The sequence below is a fragment of the Protopterus annectens genome, chromosome 14.part0, assembly GCF_019279795.1.
Source record: "Protopterus annectens isolate FY-2018-M chromosome 14.part0, PAN1.0, whole genome shotgun sequence".
Classification (NCBI taxonomy): Eukaryota; Metazoa; Chordata; order Ceratodontiformes; family Protopteridae; genus Protopterus; species Protopterus annectens.
Genome location: NC_056748.1, coordinates 8,089,922 through 8,107,928, shown reverse-complemented (window position 1 = coordinate 8,107,928; position 18,007 = coordinate 8,089,922). Strand labels below are relative to the sequence as shown.

Here is an 18,007-nt window from a genome sequence, read left to right as displayed (position 1 = left end):
TCTGTTGAGAGATTTAGTTTAACCACCTTAGTCTTGTTAGACAGTAGTGCTGCAACTTGCCTTATTTTTGTTGGCTTATACTTATAATGGGTTAGAAAATAAATCTATTTTTTCTTAACTGTTTCAAAGTATCCTACTGCAGTCCTTTAGGGACTATTCCATTCAGACAGCATGGTCTGTAGTAGGATTCATAAATGGGTAGACTGATGCTAGGGTTGACTGTAATTCATTCCTTTCTGCTATGGTAAATCAGTGAGGATTGCTGATATTAAAAATGACAGACTTTTGAGTTACAGTCTTTATTCTTCAGAAGAATGCACTCTGATGGAAAATCTGTTATTCTATCTAGTTTCTAACTATATAAGAGAACAAGAACATTCCAGATGTGTCAGTAATTATGGGCCTTTGCCCCCTGTTCTGGTTGCTAAGCTATGAGCTTGAGAGTTATGACTGTGTGTGTGTGTGTGTGTGTGTGTGTGTGTGTGTGTGTGTGTGTGTGTGTGTGTGTGTGTGTGTGTGTGTGTGTGTGTATGGGCAAAGCAAAGTGATTCATTTTGCAGCAGTAACTTCATATACATTGCTGTGGCTATTTTACAGCTGTTTACCAGAAGGAATTAACTATGGGGAGGGGGCAGTTGGTTAATGAAAGCAATGGCAGATAGGATAAGGATTATAATAACCAAGTGGCAATTGCTGTGACTCATTTGGGGTTTAGGGTAACAGGGCACAGTATGGGAAAACTCCAAACTGATATACATTTGTAGTGATTCTTTTCTTAATTTTCTCTGGCAGGAATCCAAGTACATGTGTTGGCAGTGGTAACAGTGCATACTGCTCACAGCATCATACATTTACATCAATTTTTGTTTAATTTTTAGGGAGCTTGACTTGGGGTTTGTGTTTCCTATATCAGAAGTGCAGTACATTACTGTGGGTGTTATTTCTGCCCTGTAGTTACAACTGAAATTGATTACTGTGACTCTTATTTCACCCCTTTTGGTAGACACACATGAGAAGTGTTTGCCATAAGTGGCTGGCTGTGTGTGTATATAGGGATGGGGGGTGGGTAGGCTGTGTATGAAAGCAAATGGTGTGACCCAGATGTAGTCCATCAAAATTCCCAGAGCAGACTTGACAGAATCTTACGAGAAATAGGGTAGCCAGCAAGGTTCATGGATTCATAGGTAAGTACTAGGCAATTGGACTGAAGACCATTTCAATTCTAGCCAAAATCCCTATTCAAGATTTCCCTCTAGTCTCAATGAGGGAAAGACAAGACAGACCAGGAGAGAATTTCAGGCTGTCTATCCAGTTATCTAGGTTTATGGTGAGGGTGGCAAGGGTGCTACTCTGCTTGACATGTAGCAGATGTTTGTTTCAGAGGGGAGGGATACATTGGGATATGAATCTATCACACCAACATGTCTTATTCAGTTGCTGATAAGGTTTAGTTTGTTTAACCACGCATCTGATGCACCATTAGTTCTGCAAAGGATTAGGAGATCAAATAGGGTTGAATCTTTTATAGCACAAAAGGCTAGATATAGATCTCCACAGAGCAGTCTGTGAGAGACAGAGTACAGAAAAAGGGTTGCCTGTCTCTACTAATAAAAAACACTATTAAGACCACTGATCTTTTTGGTTATGAATATCTGAGGTCTCTCAAGTTGTATGATATATTTAGATAAATAAATGCCAAAAGGTGTGTTATAGTCAATAATGGGTCTGATAAGATATGAGTAAAATGGGAATTAAGACTTCTTTGCATCTGTGGAGATTCCTTTGGAAATTAGATAGGTCAGATAAAAGGTTTTCTGGACTGCTGTGGAGACATGAGTATTAAGTGATAAGGAATTATCAGCAAGAGTACCCAGATCCCTTACAACCATGCCTGATTGCAGAGGTGCATCTCTTCTACAGCAAGTGAAACTGATTTCTTTACCAAACTGAACTATGTTACATTTTTTGCATTTAATTTGAGACCATTGTTCTTATACCAATGGTTAATATGGTCTAAGCCATTTTGGAGCAATTGCGAGTCAGTTGAAAATCGAATAACAACACTCAGTTTACAATCATCTGCAAATGTAGTTAACCATAGGTCAGAAGTACTGGCCTGAAGATCTGAGAAATGTATGCCAAATAGGAGAGACCCCAAAAGTGAGCCCTGTGGTACACTACTGGTAACTGTTTTACTTTCAGAAATGGCACCTGCTACTCTAACCACATGGGTTCTGTCAGACAACCAGTTATCTATCCATCGTGTAATATAAGGAGTTATATTCAGATTTACAAGTCTATCAAAATTGTTTCTATGCGGAATAATATCAAAGGCCTTGGCCAGGTCTAGCTATGCTGTATGCACTGCATAACCACTATCAACTGCTTCAGTTACTTTTTCAAAGAAATGAATGAGGTTAAAGAGCCAGGACCTTCCTTTGATAAAGCCAAATTGATGAGGATCCAGTGTTGTGAGATTTTCAACATCCAGATTAACGAAGCCTGAGATAATGCACTCCATAGCTTTATATATGAGGCTAGTGAGACTAGTGGTTCTATGGTTACCAGAGTTTGTGGTTGGGCCACCCTTGTGTAATTGCATTACAATAGCTGTTTTCTAGGCTTCATGAATGTAGTCAGTGGAGAGGCTTAGATTAAACAGTTTAAGTAGGGGTTCAGAAAGACCATATTTGCCGCTGATAATCAGGCCCCTTGGTATGTTGTCAAGTCCCATGGATGAAGTATTCTTAGTTTTTGAAATGGCTGAGAGGACTTGTTCCTTAGTAATTAAAGGGGTAGCAGGGGTTGTGGAATGTATGGGATAGCTATAGCTGTGGGTGGAGTAAAATTTGTACTAATTTATGAGCTAGGATATTAGCTATTTCCTTTGAGTCAGAGAATATAATATTATTGTGGACTAGCTCCGAACATTGCTAGGTGTTAGTTCTTAACTTCCTGACCTAGTTAAAGAAAGATTTGCAGTTATTTTTGGGGTTTTAGTGGCTATTTTAGGTTCATACTCAGCCTTGAGCTTCTTAATGCTCCCTTAAGCTTTTTGTTAGTTTTCTTACGGTAGGTAGAATGAGATCTCTTATAAGCATTAAGCTGTTTCTCCCTCTTTGTATGATTTATTTATATGGGTATTCCACCATAGGGGGTTGTTTTCAAACTTCTTATTATATTTATTACAGATAGGGACTGGCTTATCAATACAACTATTTAAGAGGGAGCAGAAGTCAGAGGCACAGGTAGCACCTTTACTGATAGGATCCTTCAGAGGAAGATTACAGCAAGATGTATTTAAATCATCAAGTAATTGAAGAAGGTTTCATTTTGAGAAGTCCCTAAACACAGAGCTATTTACAGGGGAAGTACCACCAGTTTTCAAGTAAAAGGTCACTAAATTATGATTTGATTTAACAAGACATGATGATACATATGAGCTGTGCAAGAAGTGGCCACATTTGTGAGGACAAGATCCAGGATATTGAGGTCCCTAGTAGGATGGTAAACTTTTTGTGAAACAGAGTTAGCATTTATAATGTCAATGAAGCGCTGGGCATGCCAAACATTGGCAGCATCGGTCAGCCAGTTTTTTGATGGAGAGTTGAAATCCCCCAATAGAAAGGTCTTGGGTTTAATGGAAATTTCAGTTAATGTGTCAAGATACCTATCAAGCTTAGAAGGAGATATAGAAGGTGTTCTACAGCTATCTATGACATGGTGATTAGTTTTGTTTAGGCTGATTTGGATTTCTAGGAGTTCACAAGTGGTGTCCTTAGGAATCTGTCATGAGATCATGATATCCTTGACAAATACTGATACTCTTGCACAATTGCTAGTTGGTCTGAAGAGGTGATAGGTATTATACTCAGGAATAGAAGCAGTGCTCCCATTGTTCTGAAGACATGTTTCTGTATACATATATGAACATGTTCAAGTTGCAGGAAAGCCTCAAGTTTGGGCATTTTTGTTAAGATCAATGACACTGAGTGAAGCCATATTAATGTGTTCCAAATTAGAATTTACTAGGTTGAAATGTCCATCAGATGGACTCTGCCTAAAAAAGTCACTATGAGGACAGCAAAGGCTTTAGTCAGAATGCAAAAGCCTTGATAGGAAAAGTGAAGGCCATCCCCGGCAAAGCAGGAAGACTTGTCAACCATTTCATCCCAAGCTGACACATACTGGAGCCCCCTAGAATAATGCCAGCTATATAGCCAATTATTAAAGTCAATCATCATGCCTTTAATCTCAGCATCATTCTGGATGATGACAAAATACCACTCAAGACCAGTGTCTTTCCTGCCTCAGACACATGCATAGCAAGTTCAATCATATCCCTCTGCATGTCCTTCTGTTAAAGTGGCTAAGGTCATTAACCTCCACATCGACCGCTATCAGTTTACAATCCTATCTGTCAGAATGGAGGAATCTAAGAGCCTATGTTACACATCTTGGATCCAAGAAGGTAGCGAACTGTCTCCCTGTTCTTATCCGGCTTGGTAAGCATTGTGTCCGTAGGCCTTACAACACAGTCACCTATTACTAAAACATTACCATGGTTTGATACAGTCTCAGTGTAGCATAAGGGCTTGGAGTCAAATCCCTTGTGATCCTTAGAGGTATGCATCTTGGGTGTGGGTGTAAAGGGTGAAGGCAGGTGTGTTGCTGTGTACACTAATGCCTGAGGTTTCTGAGTCTCTAGCCCATGAAGCTTAGGCAGTGTTCACTTAAGTTGGTTTCGTGGAAGTACTCTGTGCTGTATGTGTACATGCGTTGTGCTTACTGAATGTGTTCTGAGGTGAGAAGGCAGGCTCCAAGTTAAGTAAATATTTCTACCTCTCACATACTGAATCATTGTGAGGTAACAAAAATGAATTTTCGGTAAGCATGAGGCAGTTACTACACTGCCTCAAAATATGTAATGCAGGCTGACTACAAAAGGGGAAACAGCTGAGAGATTCCATACAAGCCTATACAGATGACAGGGTATAGGATAGGTTAAGAAGAGGATAACTGACTGGGCTAGAGAAAGGTGATAAACTAGGATATGGCTAAGGGATAAAAAAATGAACTGTGACTATGGTGGTTGCCACATTGTGCAGACAAGAATTGTAAAAGTGACAGACTATATAGGGTCAAATAAGTAGGACAGTAACAGTGGCAACATCAATCAAATAGCTTCACCCAAAGGACTAATGTGGTATCTACCAAGTCAGTAAAAAGAATGAACTATGGGTAGCCTAACTCAATAGATCTGGATGCAGTAACTGTAACAGCAATAGCTAAGGTAAATGAGTAGCTTTAAAGTGCAGTAACAGTATAGCAGTTAGCCAAGTAATAAAGCAATACCTCAAAAGTAACCTTGTACTGTGGGTACTGTAGAGCAGTAGCTTAAATACTGGAATACTATAATAATTACAACAAGCAGAACTTCAACAATACCAGTGAACAAAAAGAGCAGTCAGTTACTGAGATAATAAAGTAAAATTGTTTTTATATGCCTAGTATAAGCAAAAGACAGCACTGCAATATTATTTTAAATAATGTTAGTAGTAATAGAGCCAAAGCAATAAAGGTAATTATGCAGTATTATTTAAACTTAATACCACTTCAGTCAGCAAATTAAAAGTGAGCAGCAGTGCAATACCAACAAGTAGCAAAAGAGCAATGCTATTTAAACCCCAGAACACAACTACAGAACAAAAGTGTTAATTTCAGCAATGTGTTCATTAGCAGTGCAGTTAATAAATCAATAAGACATAATGATTTCCCTGTACGAAATAAGGCAGAATAAAAATCAGTCACAGTAGCACAAGAAGGTTCTGAAAGAGAAGGCACTGAAATTTATATCATATAGAACAAAGATAAGAGGTTCCCCTACCTATTGTAGACTAGGCTGTCTTGTTTGATGCCTAACAGGATGAAGACCGGCTCATGCTTTTGTGCAAGCACAGCAGTGCTCTGAACTGAGCAAGCCTCCTAGTATTTAAAGCCTGTAAGACTCCACCACTGCAGAAACCAGCCAATCAAAATGCAGCCAGCACCCCTGCAGAAACTGGCCAATTAAAATAAAGCACTCCAATCCCCTCACTGGCATCCAAGCTCATGTAGCTGCCATGTGGAATCCTCTGCTCTCTCTCCAAAGTCTAGAACACTGCAGACCCAGTCCTAGGAAGCTGATGAAGTCCTTGTAGTGTGATAAACTGCAGGAACCCAGATGGAAAAGGGCTTTGTAGTCTTCTCGCTCTTCTTTGTAGTCTTCTTGTCTTTGGAGTAGGCCAGCAAGATCACTGAACTGAGCAAGCCTCCTGGTATTTAAAACCTGTAAGGTTCCATCCCTGCAGAAGCCTTCCATCAAAATGCAGTCAATTCCACTATAGAAACTAGACAATCAAAATCAAGCACTCCAATCCCCCACTGGTACCCAAGCTCAGGTAGCTGCCACGTGGAAGTCTCTGCTCTCACCAAAGGCTGGGACATTGTAAAACAGTCCTAGAAAGCCAATTAAGTCCTTGTAGTGTGATGAATTTCCAAGAACCCAGATTGAAAAGGGCTTTCTTGTCTTCTGCTTCTCTGTTAGAAATACAAAGTATACAAAGAAAGGAGTTATGCCAAATCACTACAAGTAACCAATGCTGGAAGCATACATACACGTTGAAGAGCAAGAGGTTAGAATAAATTATTTTCCTCATTTTGTGATGTTACTCACAATCAGGCATTAGAGGTGTACACAGAAGGTACATGGCTTTATGGGGAAGGGGTTGGAAAGGCATGCTGCATGTGAAAACACGGATTATTACATGAAGACTATCAAATATAAATATGGCTTGTCTGGAGCAGTGTATGTGTCTAATAACAGCAGCAAGTTGAAATATGACATTGCGGCTGTTATGTTTTTGTTTTCTTCTCAGTGTGAGACGTTACAAGTATATAGAATGTGGGTGTCATTTTGGGGGCATGTGATATATGAAAGCAAACAGCAGTTACAGGATCAGTTCTGATTGATTATTGATATTTTTGGGAGGGTAGTATCTGTTAAAGAGCAATATTGCCATTGAATTTCTATGATTATTTAGGTTCATAGGTAAGTACTAGGCACTCAGTCTGCTGCCCATTGCAAGCATGGTCAAAAATACCTATTCAAAAGTTACCTCTAGCTTCAAGGAGAGTAAGATGAGATAGACCAGAAGAGAATTTGAGGCTGCCCATCCAGTTATCTAGATTAACCTTGAAGGCGGTAAGGGTGCTACTCTGTTTGACAGGCGTTAAGGGTGCTACTCTGCTTGACATGTAAGTGGAAGTTTGTTCCGGACTGAGGAATATATTGGGATATGACTCTATGACACCAACATGTCTTGTTTATCTGTTGATGGAGGTTTACTTCTTTTAAAAGAGTATTTGAGGTAGCAGTTGTTCTGTGAAGGAATAGGAGGTCAAATAGGGTTGAATCTTTCATGGCTCAAAAGGCCAGACAAGGTTCTCCTTGGAGGAGTCTGTAAAAGCCTAAGTACAGAGAAAAGGGTGCCAATCTCTCCTGATAATTAAGATTTTTGAGACAACTGATCATTTTTTATTATGAATCTCTGAGGTCTATCAAGCTATGTGATGTGTTTAGACAAATAAGCCACAATAATTACCAAAAGGTGCATCATATTCAATAATGGTTCTGAAAAGATATGTGTAAAGTGGGAAGTAAGACTTCTTTGGATCTAGTGCCGATGTCTTTGGAAATTTGATGAACTAGATAAAAGGCTTTTTAATCCAGTTTGGAGATGCGTTCATCAAATGATAATCAACAAGCGTGCCTAAATCCCTTACAACAGTGTCTAATTTGAGGGGTGCACCACCTATATGGTAAGTGAAACTGTTTTGTTTACCAAAATAAACTATGTTACATTTGTTTACATTTAATTTGAGACCATTGTCCTTGCACCAGTTGTTAACATGGTCTAAACCATGTTGGAGCTTTTGTGAGTCAGTTGTAGATCTAATAACAATGCCCATTTTATAGTCATCTGCAAACTTTGTTAACCATAGGTCAGGAGTGTTGGCCTGAAGTTCTGAGAAATAAATGACAAATAGGAGAGAGCCCATAACAGAGCCTGTGCTATACTACTAGTATTTTTTTTTTTTTGCTTTCAGAAGTGGCACCTGTGACACTGACCACCTGGGTACTACCAAGCAAACAGTTAGCTATCCACTGCACATTATAAGGATTTATGTCCAGATTTACAAGTCATTTAATACTGCCTGCATGGGGAATAGTGCCAAAGGCCTTGGCCAGATCTAGATATGTTGTATGCACTGCATAACCCCTATTCACTGCTTTGGTTACTTCTCAAAGAAATTAATGAGGTTAAAGAGGAGAGGCAGGGCTTACCTTTGACAAATCGTAATTGATGAGGGTCCAGAAATAAGAGATGTTCAATGTCCAGATTGATGCTTTTCATGTGAGGCTAGTAAGACTAATAGTTACCAGGATCTGTTTTTTTTGGCAACTCTTGTGTAACTGCATTTAAAGTCAGAGGTAGTGCACATTAGAAGCTCATAATTGATTTTATTGTTAATTGTCATCAGGAAACTTAAATACGGCCTCTTAAATACTGCCAGTAAATCTAGCATTTCAGATGATTTTTATTCTCACAGTCAAGCAATATGCTCTTTTTCCACCTGGGTGCTCTACACAAAATGCTAGGGTCAGGTGACTAACAGGATTACTCCTGAATGATTACTGATATAGTTTGTTGGTGGGGGGCAGGATCTATCAAAGTGCTATATGGCCATTATATTTATGTGATTCCACTGAAGTCAAGGGCATTGAACTCTCGTGAAAGTTCAACATTCCATTGGAACGGAGTGTGTTTTGTACAAGTGCCTTATTAAAAGTCTGAAGTTATTCTGATTTCTTTTTAAGACTGGCACATGGTCTCTTACATACAGCTGGTACATTCAAGTTTTCAGAAGGCTTTTGGAGTCACAGGCTGCCACTACGCCTGATATCCACCTGAGTGTCATTTGATATCTGGACAAAAGGGCTGGGAGCAGCTGATGTATGAAATCAAATGGTTCTTACATGGTCACTTTTGTTTGATTATTGATATGATTTCTCAGGAGAATGACAGTATCCATCAAAGATCAATATGGCCATTGTATTTGTGTGATTCTTTCACAGTTAAAGGTAATGTACCATCCCCTGGGGGAATATGCGTGTGTTTTATACCAGAATAACTTATTATGAATCCCTGAAGATTTTTAACATGAACTTTCTTCTGGGAACTGGCATATGACTCTTATATACAATTAGCAATGTTAGCATTTCAAAGGCCTTGTGTTGTCACAGTCCGGCATTACTCTCGGTTTCTACTTGGGAAGTATTTGACTGCTGCTTAAAAGCCTAGGGGCAGATGATGTATGAATACACATAGCAGTTTCAGGATCAGTTCTGAATGAATAATGATATGGTTTTGAGGGTACAGGATCTGTCAAAGAACTATATGACCATTATATTTATGGGATCTCTTCACAGTCTGAGGTAGTGTACTATCTAAAAAGTGGCAGAGACCACTGGGACAGCACGAATATGTTTTGTACCAAAGTATATTATTACAACTCTCATATATTTTTATTGTGAGATGTCTTCAGGGATCTGACATACAGCTTCTCATATACAACTAGTAAAGCCAGAGTTTTGGGGGGGCTTTTCATTGTGGGAAATGTGGTGAATGTTTTCTCAGTACACTAAGTAAATTAGTGACTTAAGATACTTCTTTATCAAGTTGTCAATAAATTTGAAGTAAGACTCCTTTGTATTTCATCAGACAAATAGTTCAGTTTGTTGTCATGTTTTGAAGTGGCTAAAGCTATGCATTGAAATATAGAAGTGTACTGCACTAAGAATCCCTGCGGTTACAACTTTAGTTTCATAGCAGAACACTTTGTTTCATATATGTTTCATAGCATATATATAATTTTATATGGAAGTTCTATAATGAAATCTCAAAGGAAGACAGAGATATAACGTTTCAAAGTTGGGTCCCAGTGGCTTTAGTTCATGAGCTTTTAGTGCCACAGTCTGACATTCTATGTTATACGCTTGTTTTCATTGTGGATGTTATAATTACTTTTTGCTCAATACTCTCACTACAGTTCTTCTTCTTTCGGCTTGTCCAGGTTAGGGGTCGCCACAGCGGAACTCCGGTCCGCTAATGATTTGCAGTAGATTTTTACAGTGCCGAGGTGCCAGCTCGACGCCCAGCGTAATACTCTTGCTACAGTAATGTCCTAAAATACTTATTCACTGAGTTGGCAATACATCACTTTTTGTGACTCGACTTGTGCCCCCTCCCTTTTTAAACTCATTTGCAGTAAACTGCATTATAAGAAGACAAAACTCTATATGTGTCTTTAGAGCTGGAACCACCATCTAAGTGCATTATGTAGTTGAAGGTCAGGATATAGTATTCTGAATATATTGCTGTAATACTTTTTGTGGTTACAGCGAAATTGTCCTTTACTGCTGGGTACCACTAGAAGTTTCTTGGGATCATTTGGATACTCTGGTTTTGCTGTACAAAAACACACATTTGTACTTTTTTAAACTGACAAGGAGTACGTATCTCAGTCGTATCATCAGTGCGTTCTTATGAAATAAGAACCAAAATGATCATACTATTATATAGGGGGAAGTAATATTTTCTGTTGTAGCAAAGCATACATATACATCGACAGGCATGCGCATGTTTCAGATTCTGTTATGTGCTTCTCTCGTGGTAGTTTACTAATCATTCAATAAATAATTGTCCCTTTTTACATCACTTAGTCCCCCTGCTACCCCCCCCCCCCAAGCGTCCAGTATCTCTGATGGCAGATCTTTACAAAACTTGTTAAATTATTATGCTAAGAGGGAAAACAATTTTCGCGTATTGTCTGATTTTAAAAAAGTCACAAAGCAGAAAAAGATGTCTTCGTAAAACTACAAAAAATGTTAAGACATTTTGTCACTGTGTCTCTTGCTTAGATGATATTCTTGTTTTTGTTCCATGAAGTGAAGGGGCGGTTAAATAGTAGGGCTGGGCGCCAGATTCCCTTTTTTCTTCCTATTCTGTCTGGCATTAGAATCTGGCTGGAGGCGGAATACTCCGCTAGCACTAGGACCACGGGATACTCACACTGTAAGCGTCCCCTTCGTGCACTGGGCATCTAACGAACAAAAGCAGCCAAAATCCACTGGTGACTGGACAGGGTACCGGCAGTGTGGATTTTAAAAGAGTTAGCAATGGGACGAAGCAGAAGGTCCACCAAAGAATTTAAAGAACAAGAAGTTAATTCGAAAGCTTCCATGGGAAAAACAGAAGTGGAAGAATCAGAAATCTTGTGTAGGAGTCCCTTTCATAACATCACCAACACAGAAGGGTCCCTGTATCACCACAGCTCTCTGTTCTCACAATATGTCCAGTGTTTGCTGGATGCAGCGCGGTATCTGGACAAGCTTGAGAAGGAAAGCAAAAGTAAGTGTTTTGCACGTAACTCAATGTGATGTAAGTAGAAAAGCTAACTGTGCTGCTAAGATGTGAAGAAAGTACACTTCTTTATCTCACAAAGTCCCCTAATTACACTGGCATTCCCATGTGGAAAACCTTATCACCATCTCCAGAAATTATCCATATCGGTAAAGGTGTCACCGGCCAGCCGCCCCTTGTAACAATTCAGAACTGTTCTTCCCATGCCCCTTGTGGGAAAGAAGTCAGGTGAATGCAGAAAACATTGCACTTGCAACCACCGTGGTCCCAGTTCCAGGGTACAGCACATACTTTGCAATGTATCATGTCACGCCTGTCTAGCATGAAGTGATGCGCCTATAGTTGCAGCCACAAAAGATTTGGAGATAATGCACCCCCCATAAAAAAAGCAAATTAAAATAAAATGGTAATTTTCTAACAGTTTCACTATATAAAAGAACAGTCTAATCGAAACATTAATGTGCATTAGAAGTACCTGTGTGTGAAAAGTTATGCAATTATTTAGTGGAAATTAATTAAGGAGGGAGAGCTTCATCCTGGGTCAGACTCCAACAACCTTTTTTTGTGATATTGTGGCATCGGTTTCCTTTGGAAATTTGCAAGTGATATAGTATTTCCATTGGAAGCGCAACCCTTAAGTTCTCTGCACACTGTAAAGTACGGACTGATTTTATTATTTAAAATCTGCTTAAATAAATAAATACATGCTGCCCATAACGAAAAAAACGGGTAGAAGAGCAGTTTCTAAAAAGCCGTACAAGAGGGCATTGTTCAACAAAAAGAACTGCCACATGCACGGTAGTCTGGAGTGTGAAACAAAAGAGTCTGGTTATCAGATGCAGCACCCAAAATTCCCAGACATACATGCAGCATGAATTTCGAATCAAGAAACTAGCCAAGTTCCTACTCCAAGTGCCGGAGATCCCACTAGTGTCACTAAAACTTGTGGATTCGGTGCACTCGCTGCATTAGTAAGGGTGTGGTAAAGTTACATTGTTGCCGAGCTGCTGAAGTGATACTTTTCAGAACTGGTGTGCCCCAGTTTCATTCATGGCATCACAGGTCAACAGTGGTTGCTAAAATGATATAATGATAATAACAATCTTAATAATAATAATAATCCACTACGTTAGCAGCCGGTGCCTTTGTATTCCAAATTCTAGATTGTGTGAAGGGGGAATTTATGTTCACACTTGGGATAAGGGTGCCAGAAAACCAGAAATTTTATGAGGAACAGCAGCCCAACATATCAGGAGGAAATCTGGACAGCTGAGAGGTATCAAGATGAGCTTCACAACTGTTGAAGTGGCGAAGATCTGTGTTGTTCGTCCCGAACGCAGACAATAGTGCCTACTTAATTATTTACTGTAAGCTACTGTTTGAATTTTATAAAACCTGCGTGACTGGGGTGCCTCGTGTTGTCCATTTTCTGTTGGCTACAGCAAAGGCCATCTCAGTAACGCTTGCTGGGTGTGTGTGTGTGTGTGTGTGGGGGGGGGGGGCAGACTTTTTTTTAGATAATTGATTGGAGGATGTCTACAGTATGTTTAACCAGTGCTCGAGAAATGCACTTCAGTAACAAAACGTACTAAAAGTTAAAGATCAAACCAATGTCTGTCCTTTGCTAGAGGAATCTGCTCAGGTGCTCTTTAACATCCTTTATTTTTCCTGTACTAAAAGACTGCAGTTTGCACTGTCAGCACAATGAAATCTTATCAAATCTATCATTAGGCAGGAAGTATTTCTTTCATATTATTTCATTTGGAAACTATTATGCTCATTTTTATTTTTTACCAGCAATGATGTTATTTAAGGAAATGCAGAGCAAACAAATGAGTACAAAACATAGCAGTAGTAATATTTGGATTTATGTGCTTTTTGCAAGGATTGCCTATGCAGTGTAACACAAAATCAAGAGCCAATATTTTAGGAAAGCAATAACCCTTGCTTATGTGTGTTTTTGTCCTCAGGACAGAGGCAACAAAAGTCAAGTTACGCAAAATTACATTTTATTTATATTTTATTCAGTCTACGCAAACAATTAAGACTGTAGTTTAATAATGAACAAACCCTTGCCCGATTGTACCTCTGAATTCTGTTTTTCATATCGTTTGTGATTTTGTATTGATACGGTTTCAGTAGACGGCACCAGTACAGTACTCTTGAGGTAAATATGCGCCAGTGTTTAGGTAATCCATCTAACAACCTTCTGATTATTACCCAATAAATAAAATAGCCTCCCTGGTCTTTGACCCTCATCATTTTTGCTTTTGTCCTTAATTTCTAGAGATTAAGAACTGAGAAACTTGGCTGATAAACTGACCTACAACAAATGTGTAGTGTAACAATAACTTTTGTATCTGATCCACTTGGTGTGGAGGATTAATAGCCAAGCTAGCCACTCACTGCGGTACACCACATATCTGTACTGGATAGCAGCACCACAGATTGCTAGCTTTGTGTTTTCCATGACTACGCGTACCAGGCTCAGCACACAACACATGGTTTCCACATGGCAACAAAGTCGTTTGGCTTCTCTCAATGGATAGAATCTGTCTTGATGGGTGCGGCCTCAGTATTCCTTCCGCCACTCAGCTTTGTTGAAAATACCGACGTTGTGATGGGGCTGGGTTTTTCAGTGGCTGCATCTTTGGTCTTCAGTCGGAGCCGCATGAGAACTGTAGTTGGTATCTAAGTACTTTCCGACTGCACGGTGTTGTGACGAGTTTCGCTACGAATCTCCTAATCCCTCCTAGAACTTACTTTACTTCAGAAAATGCCTTCTCGTACTCTGTCCGTGTCTCAAGTTAACAGTACAAATATTTAAAAGTATCCCTGATTTGGAGGTAAGCGGATGAGAGTTACGGGGAGCAGTAAATGGTAAATATAACAAGTTTAGCATGCCAGATGAAAGGTTGGAATTTCATATGTTACAGACCCCCTCACATAGACTGGAGACACCTGAGGCTGTCTACCAAAACACACATCTTAAGACTCTAATAAAGTTGAGTAGCCCTTTTCATACCCATATTTAACTAACAGTTTCTGTTTTATGTTTAAGCTGACATTTATCTTCTCCAGTCCAGGTATATTGTTTCCCAGGAAAAGTACAGTTGTGTACTCTTACCATAAATGTAGATGTTCCAGTATATTCACTGTTATAATTACTGTAGGGTTCTTCCTGCTGGCAGCAGCCCTTGATCGTCCAGAGTCCCAAAGTCGGGTCCGAGTCTGACGTCGGCTGAAGTCGCTCCTGTCCTGACGTCAGTGCGCCAGGGGTATAAAGACCTCAGCCAACACCATTTTCCCCAGTTTTTCTTGCCCCAGATGTCAGGTGCCCAAAAATAAAGGCCAAAAGCTTAATCAAAAAGAATAAGCAAACATAAACCAGAACATTCCCAAATATCACCAGCAAAAATACCTCAGAGAAAAAAGAAATGTCAAGGAGACACAGACAGCACTCAAAGAACAACAAAAGAGGGGACAGGAGGGAGGGTAACCCAGACTGTAACAGTGAACATACTCGAACATCTACATTTATGGTAAGAGTACACAACTGTACTATGCTCTTCATGGTTCACTGTTACAGTCATTACTGCAGGGTTGAATCCCAAAGCTAAGAAAGGGTGGATGGAGAAGGAACAGAAGGAGCGGCCACAAAACCCTGCAGGACTGCAGAGGCAAAGCCTGCCCTAGATTTAGAATAGAGAGGGAGATTGTAGTGCTTAGAAAAAGTATGCACAGAACTCCAAGTTGCAGCTTCTAAGATCTCCTTGGTAGGAACTCCACTGAGAAAAGCTGCCAAAGTGGCAGTAGCTCTGGTAGAATGTGTTCTGACATTAACAGGAACAGGTTTACCATGATAAGAGTAACAGAACTTGCAGTGAGCAATCCACTTAGAAATAGTCTGCTTAGTGATTGCTCTCCCTTGTGAGGTAGAAGCATAAGCCACAAACAATTGGTCCGATTTCCTGAAAATCTTAGTCCTGTCCATGTAAAAATGAAGCTGCCCATGTATATCTAAAGAATGCAAAATACTTTCCTCTTCACTTTGAGGATTAGGATAAAAGGTAGGCAAATGAAGTCTGATTCAAGGCTACTTTCGAAACCACCTTAGGCATAAAGGTGGGATTAGTCCTCAGGGACATCCTGTCCTGATGAAAAATAATAAAGGGTTCCACAGCCATGAGAGCTTGCAATTCCAAAACTCTTCTGGCAGAGGTAATGGCTAAAAGAAAAGCAGTTTTCCATGACAAAAACTTTAAATCTGTGGAAGCTGCAGGTTCAAAAGGAGACAAAGTTAACTTTTCCAAAACAAAGTTGAGATCCCAAGTGGGAACTGGTGCTCTTAAAGGAGGCCTAATATTCTTTGCCCCTCTCATATATTGCTTAAGCAACGGATGAGAAAAGATTGGGGGATGCGTATTGTAATGTGCAGAAATAGCAGAAGCATGAATTTTGATAGACGAAAAAGATAGGCCCTTATGTAACATCTCTGTTAGGTATTGTAAAATCAGAGGAATGTTTGGAACTGCAGAATCAAAACCCTGGGCCTGAGTCCAGGAGCAAAATCTTTTCCATTTACCTGCATAATATTTCCTGGTGCTGGGCCATCTAGCTTCAAGAATTACATCCAGAACCTGTTTGGTAAGGGTAGAACTGTTTAAAGACCCTGGATCTGCCAGGCTGCTAGATTCAGAGTTTTGACATGGCTGTGCAGGATCTGGCCGTCTCGCTGAGACAGTAGATGTGGAAGTTGTGGCAAAATCCAGGGTGGACCCTGAGCCAGGTTCATCAGGGTGGAATACCAGAATTGCCGAGGCCAGTTGGGAGCCAGTAAAATCATTTGCGGTCTGTCCTGTTTGATTTTCAGAAGTATCCGAGGTAGAAGAGGCAAAGGAGGAAAAGCATATACTGAGAGGTGCTTCCAACTGAATGAAAGGGTATCCACTTTCTATGCTAGCTTGTGGTAGGTCCTTGTGCAGAACATTTGAAGTTGATGGTTTTGGGGAGATGCAAAAAGATCTATGTCCGGGCACCCCCATGCCTTCGTTATCATCCTGACTATCCGAACATCAAACATCCATTCGTGTGGATCCGAAAGATTTCTGCTTAGACTGTCTGCCAGAGTGTTGTCCTTTCCTGGCAGGAATTGAGCTTGTAAGTCCGCCTTGTTGGCTAGTGCTGTGTTCCACAGAGCCATGGCCAATCTGCACAGGGGGTAAGAGTGAGAGCCTCCCTGCTTGTTTATGTATCACATCACCGTAGTGTTGTCCATCTTTATCAGTAATTGCCCCGGTAGAATAAGATCTTTGAAGGCTGTCAGGGCATTCTGTACAGCTAACATCTCCTTCAAATTTATGTGCAGATGCATTTGGTCCTCTGTCCAGGAACCCTGAAGACATTTCCCTTGCATGTGGGCTCCCCATGCATAATCCGAAGCATCCGTCGTTATGACTTGATTGGCTGGAATGGGACAGAAAGGCCTCCCCTTGTTCTGGAGACAGGCCTCGGCCCACCAAAGAAACTCCTGCCGGAGACAAGGCAAAATTTTGATCACTGTTTCCAGACTGTGGCAATGCTGAGACCATACACTCTTGTGGTACCACTGTATCTTCCTCATATGCAGCCTTGCATATGGTATTAACAGAATGCAGGGTGCCATGTAACCCAGAGCCTGCAGAATTTGTCTTGCAGACAGCTGACTCATTAAAGCCAGATTTTTGAAATAAGCCAGTTGCACTTTTTTGTCTGGTGTCAAATAAGCCATCTGGGTTGTAGAGCTCAGAAGCGCACCCAGGAAAGTAATTTGCTGCATGGGCACCAGGTTTGATTTCTTTAGGTTCGCCATGAACCCTAGGCACAAGAGAAGATGCTGCACAAATGCTAGATGCTGAAGTAAAGTCTCCTTGTCGTCCACTTGAATGAGACAATCATCCAGATAAGGGTATATTTGAATTCCCTTCTGTCTGCAAAATGTCATTACTAGTGCCAGGCACTTTGTAAAGACCCTGGGCGCTGTAGATAAGCCAAAGGGCAGCACAGAGAACTGGGAATGCCTCGAGCCCGCTTTGAATCTCAGGTACCTTCTGCACTCTTGCCGTATGGGAATATGCAGGTAAGCCTCCTTCAAGTCCAAAGTCACCATCCAAGCGTTCTTGCTCAGCATAGGCAGCAGCAGCATCTGCAGAGTGAGCATCTTGAATTTTGGAATTTCTAGGAAGGTGTTCAATACGGAAAGGTCCAGGATTGGCCTCCATGTGTTTTCCTTCCTGGGAACCAGGAAAAGTCTTGAATAAAACCCTTGCCCCATTTCTGAATCTGGTACCAAACCTATGGCCCTCATATCCATGAGGGACCAAACTTGCCATTGTGCCTCTGCCCATTGATGCTTTGGCAGATCTGGCCATCCATTTGATTTTGGCAAGGTATGGAAATGAAACCTGTAACCCCTTGAAACTATGTCCAGAACCCATTTGTCT

The 18,007-nt window shown here is 40.5% G+C and overlaps 1 protein-coding gene across 2 annotated transcripts in view; it reads left to right on the top strand.

Annotated features, from left to right (window-relative positions):
• Window positions 1-11,210: 11,210 nt before the first annotated feature.
• The window catches only part of MXI1 (MAX interactor 1, dimerization protein), an 862,954-nt gene continuing 856,157 nt past the window's right edge, over window positions 11,211-18,007 (top strand). The window contains exon 1 of one of the 2 annotated variants that reach the window (XM_044055700.1): window positions 11,211-11,513. In XM_044055700.1, the coding sequence (XP_043911635.1) occupies window positions 11,282-11,513 (232 nt within the window). In that variant the 5' untranslated portion in view covers window positions 11,211-11,281. The remainder of the gene's footprint in view (window positions 11,514-18,007) is intronic. The other variant, XM_044055699.1, reaches the window with a different exon arrangement.